General features: G+C 54.2%; 1 protein-coding gene across 1 annotated transcript; it reads left to right on the top strand.

Moving 5' to 3' along the window:
* Positions 1-211: 211 nt before the first annotated feature.
* Positions 212-1,371, top strand: LBX1 (ladybird homeobox 1). Its single transcript, XM_086467146.1, has 2 exons — positions 212-536; positions 866-1,371. The coding sequence occupies exons 1-2, from the start codon at positions 212-214 to the stop codon at positions 1,369-1,371; spliced, it is 831 nt and encodes a 276-aa protein (XP_086323272.1).
* The last annotated feature ends 4,553 nt before the right edge of the window (positions 1,372-5,924 follow it).

Below are 5,924 nucleotides of genomic sequence, written 5' to 3'. Positions count from 1 at the left end.
CTCAGCCCGCCGCCCTGCCCGCCCTGCCCGCCGCCCGAGGTGGCTCTCCCCGGGAGGACCCGGGGCTCCTCCGCCGGAGTTGGAGGTGGGCTTCAACTTTTGCTCGCTGTCTCCGCCGCCGTTACCCCGCGGTCCCGCCGGGGGCTTCTCCCCGCGGCAGCGCATCCCCGTCGCGGGTGGGGAAGGCAGCCCCGAGCGGCCCGGCCCCACCATGACTTCCAAAGAAGAACCCAAGCCTTCCTCGGGGGAAGAACGGCGGCGGAGCCCCTTGGATCACCTCCCGCCGCCGGCCAACTCCAACAAGCCCCTCACCCCCTTCAGCATCGAGGACATCCTCAACAAGCCCTCGGTGCGGAGGAGTTACACCCTCTGCGGAACGGCCCACCTCCTCTCCGCCGCCGAAAAGCACCCCCCGGCCGGGCTGCCCCTCTCCGGCCGGGCGCTGCTCTCCCAAACCTCGCCCCTCTGCGCCCTGGAAGAGCTGGCCAGCAAGACCTTCAAGGGGCTGGAAGTCAGTGTGCTGCAGGCGGCCGAAGGTAAGCCCCTCGCAAAGCGGGGTGATCTCCCCGCGGGTGGGTGCCCCGCTCCTCCCCACGGCCTGTTTTTTCCCCTCTCCCCCCTTCCCTCCGTCTCCCCGGGGTGTCGCACAGGGTGGGATGGAGGGGGAGGAGGTCCCTGGGCGGCCGGTGCCCGGCGGCATCCTCCCCCTGAGGCCCTCGGGGGTGCGGGAGCGGCGGCTCTGCCCCGCTCCCCGCCCCGAAACAGACGGGGCAGGGGCCGGGGGGTCTGGGGGCTCGCGTGGTGGTGTTGGGGCGGGGGGGGGGAGCATGGGGAAAGCGGCGACAATCTGGCGGCTCGTCGGCAGGCAGGGACGGGATGACGATCTTCGGGCAGCGGCAAACGCCGAAGAAGCGTCGAAAGTCGCGGACGGCCTTCACCAACCACCAGATCTACGAGCTGGAGAAGCGGTTCCTCTACCAAAAATACCTGTCACCGGCGGACCGGGACCAGATCGCCCAGCAGCTGGGGCTCACCAACGCCCAGGTCATCACCTGGTTCCAAAACCGCCGCGCCAAGCTCAAGCGAGACCTGGAGGAGATGAAGGCCGACGTGGAATCGGCCAAAAAGCTGGGCCCCAACCCCGCAGTGGACATTGTGGCCTTGGCCGAGCTGGAGCCCAGCGCCGAGGGAAGGGGCAAGGCGCGGTCCGGGTCCCCGCCGCCGCCCCCCTCCGGTGCCCGGGAGCCCGGCGCCCCGCCGCCGCCGCCCCGCCCCGCCTCGCCCCCCACGGAGCGGCCCCGCAGCCGCCGGGACAGCGAGGAGGAGGAGGAGGAGGAGGAGGAGGACGTGGAGATCGACGTGGATGACTGAGGGGCGGCCGGCGGGCCTTCCTCCCCCCAACCCGCCACCACCACGACACCCCCCCTCCCCCGCCCCGTTCCGCTCCCCCCCACCCCATCCCGGCAGCTCCAAATTGGCACCCCTGGCCCCCATCCCGGCCCCGGCAGCGCGGCGAGGCGGCTGCTCCCCCTCGGTCGGAGCAATAAGCAATAGAAACCCACCATAAAGACACAGAAACACAAATTAATTTAGGGTAGAGTCGATATCCCTCCGCCTGTCACATCTTCGGAATGGTGCAATTACGGACGGTTTCTGTATAGATATTTAAACGTATATATTGGATTTTTTTCCTTCCCCCCTCTTTTTGAGGTTTTGATTATTATTTTTTTTTCAATCTCTATCATTGACGATTATTTTGTCTATAAGGGAGATGCGTAACCTTGGAATAAACTCGGATTCCTACAGATGTTTGGGTAGGCAGTTGTTTTCAAAGACTTACGAAACGAACCACTTTAGAGAAGATTTAAGTTAGACTTAAAACGGCAACAGCAAAAATTAGACACTTTCCTTTCCTTGCATGTTTCAGATGTGCACGAAGTAATATTTTTTTTCCTTTGAAAAATATTTTTTCTTTCGCAATCTTGGGAACTTGGGGATGGGTTATAATGCAAGTTGGAAAATATATACTTTCTTTTTTTCCTAGAGCATAGAGATTTGTCTCCAATGCAATTTCTGCCTCATTTTACCAATTAAAAGCTATTTTTACCATTTTATGCTATTGTTGTGCTTTTATTAAAAAGCTGCCTTTCGTATTTTTTATATGAAGGTGGTAGCAAAAAAAAAAAAAAAAAAAAAAAAAAAAAGAAAATGGAAAAAAAAAATCCTAGAATTATTTTTTACTCTTTTTAGAATTTTTGCATGCTAGGGAAATAAAAAAGGACAAATCCCAAGATCAATACATTTAAGTATTACATTATAAATTAAAAAAATGTACAGATTTAAGACCTGTTTTTGTTTGAATTGTACAAATTTTAAAAGGCCTGCTATTTAAGTTCCGATAGGGACAATGTCGCTTTATTTACTGTCTCTTAGAATTGTACAGATAGCTCTTTTTTCCGATACAATAAAATCTTTACCATTTTAATATACTTTTAACGTCCTTCTTTGTGAATGAAAAACAGCTCCGCTGATCCGAGGTTACGACAGACTTCCCCCCCCCAGGAATTTCCCATCCCGTTTGCATGTAAAGTTTCTTTAACCGCAGTACCTGTCCGAAAAAGACGGTGAAGGAGCAAGCGAGGGAGAACTTTATTACTTTTTTTTTTTTTTTTTTTTTTTTTTCTAAGGTTAATGCCAGGTAGAGGTTCTGCAGAGGGAGATCCCGGCGGAGCAGCAAGGCAGGAGGTGCGGGGAGCGCTGCCCCGGCGCGGGGGATGCGCAGCGGAGGGGCGAGCGGGGCCAATGGCACCCCCCGCCTCCACCGGGGCATTTCCAGCCCGAAATCAGAGAGGAAAGAGAGAGAGGGGGGAAAAAAAAAAATAGAACAAAAACTAAATCCGAGCGGAGGGGAAGGAGTTATCCCCGATTCGGACAAAAGGAGCGGGGTGCGTGAGCCGGGGCAGCTGCCCTCCGCCCGGCGGCCAGACCTCCCGCTTCTGGGCAGAAGCGCTGCTACGGGGACACGAGGATGGAAAACGTTTCGTTTCCTCCCTTTCCTTCCCCCCCCCCCCTTTTTTTTTTTTTTTTTTTTTTTTTTTTCCGCCAAAATTAAGGCTGTGGTGAATGTGTTTTCTCTTGGCAGCGTGACCTGCCTTTGGAGGCGAGCAACGTGTGTTTCTCCCTATTCTTTGTAAAATTTATGTGAGAAAGACAAATCTGGTGTACAGTGGCAGAGCTCGGTGGAGAAGTGTCCAGATAAGAGAGGGCTGGTTTGTGGGTTGGATTTTTTTTTTTTTTTTTTTTTTGGTCCAGTTTCTCCGAGGCTAAATAAATCTTTCTCCTCTTTGAGAATGGATGGGGTAGTAATTTTTAGCGTAAAGCATGAAAACTGGGGACAAATGAGCCCTCTTCTCTGAAGTGACAAGCGACAATGGAGCATATACAGCCTCCTGCGGTTCGCCATGCTGAAACAAGCGTGCCCCTCCGCAGCAGAGAGAAGGCGAGCGCTTGGAGACCATATGGTTTTTGAATTTTCTTCACAATTTCCAGACAATTTGATGGATTAGGTTAACCCTCCCTTCCACTGTTTAACTCCACAACAATGGGAGCAGAGCTGTTCTCCCTTCGTCGGGGCATCTGTGCGCTTCTATTCTTCTCCCTTTCTCTCTTGGTATTTGGAACAAGCCTATGAATTACAATGAAATTCACTTTTCTTTAGTATTATTTGGAAGAGCACTTGTTTTCTGCCACCTCCCGCCCCCACCCCGCCATCCCTCCTCTTTTTTTTTGTTTGTTTTTTTTTTTTTTTCTTTTTGTATTTCTTTTTTTACCTCCGAATGATAGCTTTGACTTCTGTCCAGATCTCTCGGAAAGCCTTCAATCTTGTCCTTAAGTGTTTTTATGCTAAACAGGCAAATCGTAAATGCTGAGAAACTGTGACATTTATGTGAAGATCTAGTTAAAGGGCTTTATTTGTTTTCTTTATCTGTTCTTTTTTTTTTCCCCCTATTCCCTCTCCTCTTCCCCCTCCTTTTCTGTCCCGTCCCTCCCCCCAGTCTTTTATTCTTTTGTCTTGGAACGGATTTAATGAGGCTGCAAACACTACAATTCAATATAACCAAGAAATAAAAAAAAAAAATAAAAAAAAAAAAGGCGGCTGGGTGTACGGAAAATAGGCTGGGAGTTAATTTGGATTTCTGATCTATTGACTTCTGTGTGCAAAGAGAAGAGCTGCCGGGCCGCCCTGCGCCCGCAGAAGTTTACCACACGTGGCTGGGGCGGGTTAGTAAATAAAGCCTCCTCTCGAAGATTTGCAGCGTGTTAATTTGGCTCGCCCCCCATTTCCAAATAGCTGGGATTTTGGTTGTTTAATTTGCATACTGAAAAACAAAAGCTTCTTATTTTTTTAGCTTAAAAATGAAGCGCCGGCTTGTGCCCCTCATTTGTCATGCATTTTGAAACGCGCTGTTTCCTGGGATTACCTAGCTGGGTAGATTTATTGCTCGGCGTTTGCACTCCTTCGAATTTTAGATACAATCCGGAATTGGCTTTGTTTCACCCTTATTATTAATTTCGTTTCTCTCTCTCTCTCTTTCGTTTTTTTCCCCACAGCAGAAGTAGGGACGCGGTGACAGCGCTGAATCGTGCCCTTTGGGGCTGACCCAGCCCCAGCCCTTCCCAGCCGGCTGCTGCGGGGACCGCGCTCCGGGCGGCGGGCCGGGCCCACACGGAACCCCTTCTCCCCCCTCCCCAGACCCCCAAATTACCCTGTGCCCCCAAACCAGCCGGCCCTGCGGGCAGAGGAGCTGACTCGGCCGCTTCCGGCCTCTCCGCTCCGGGGCCAGCGCTGCCCCGGAGAAGGGGGGAGCTGGGCCGAGACCCCCAGTGCTTGCTGGCCGGGGACACGCGGGTCAGCGGCCCCCTTGCCTGGCCTTCTCCCTGTCCCCGGTGCTTCCTGCGTGGATTCACAGGGAGGAACAGAGCCGGGCCGGTTTTCCCACCCTCGGGCAAACCCGCGCTCTTTCGGAGCTCCTCGCACCCGGCCCTGTGTTCCGTGCCCCGGGGACCGGCTCTCCCCTGTGGGGAGGTGGGCACGAAGCAGGGGCAGAGACCAGCCTCTCTCAAACGGATCAGACCGAAAAGGGTCCGTATTCAAGCGGGGAAGGCGGGATTCCCGACGGGGGAAAAAACAAAACAAAACAAAAAACCACCACCATCACCACGTAACCCCCTGCAAAGAGGGCTGAGAAAGCCCCCCCAGGTCCTGGCCCGGGGAGGTGAAAACCTGCAGTTTGGCAAAAGGGTGTGCGGGAGCGTGGCGGGGGGCTTTGCGGGAGCGGGCTGGAGGCCCGGCGGTCGCCCCGTGGCCGGCCCTGTCGGGGGCTGTTGTGCCCCACGTACCCCTCGTCGGGGCGAGCGTGGGCGCTGGGCGCGGGCGGGTGCGGGCAGTGCGCTGTGGTTGCGCTCCTGCCTCGGGCAGGATCCCCGGGGCGTCTCGGCCCAGCTCGCACCCCGGCCCACGCTGTTCCCTCCCGGCAGAAACCCCGTTTCTCGAACCCAGGAGGCGACGAGCCCCCCTCCCCGCTCCATCCCCATCCTTCATCCCCAAACCTGACACTGCCTTGGATTTCGTTTGAGGTGGGAGGGGAGGGGGCGGGGGGGAGGTGTTGTCTGCTTGGAAACGCTTTGGGGTTTGGTTGGGTTTTGGTTTTTTTTTTTTTTTTTTTAATGCTTGCTGCGTTTTTTTTTTTATTTTTATTTTTTATTCTGGGGGGGTGGAGGAGATCCATATTTGATCTTGTTCACTTCACACAGGGCTCCCAGACGGAGAATAAAGCCCCCTCCTGAATTATCCAACAGGGCTAAAGCAGGTTGAGTCAGTGAAATTCAGTTCCTTATTTTATGAGGTGTCAGGGCTGATGTCG

The sequence above is a fragment of the Leptosomus discolor genome, chromosome 6 (assembly GCF_034619465.1).
Source record: "Leptosomus discolor isolate bLepDis1 chromosome 6, bLepDis1.hap2, whole genome shotgun sequence".
Lineage (NCBI taxonomy): Eukaryota > Metazoa > Chordata > Aves > Leptosomiformes > Leptosomidae > Leptosomus > Leptosomus discolor.
The sequence above is the reverse complement of the archived record's forward strand: the minus strand, read 5'-3'. Positions and strand labels throughout refer to the sequence as shown.

What these genes read in the sequence shown, in the direction of transcription:
- LBX1 (XM_086467146.1), top strand. Translation starts at nt 212, where the DNA reads ATGACTTCCAAAGAAGAACCCAAGCCTTCCTCGGGGGAAGAACGGCGG. An exon ending in TGTGCTGCAGGCGGCCGAAG is followed by an intron (nt 537 to 865) that starts GTAAGCCCCTCG and finishes GCTCGTCGGCAG; the next exon opens with GCAGGGACGGGATGACGATC.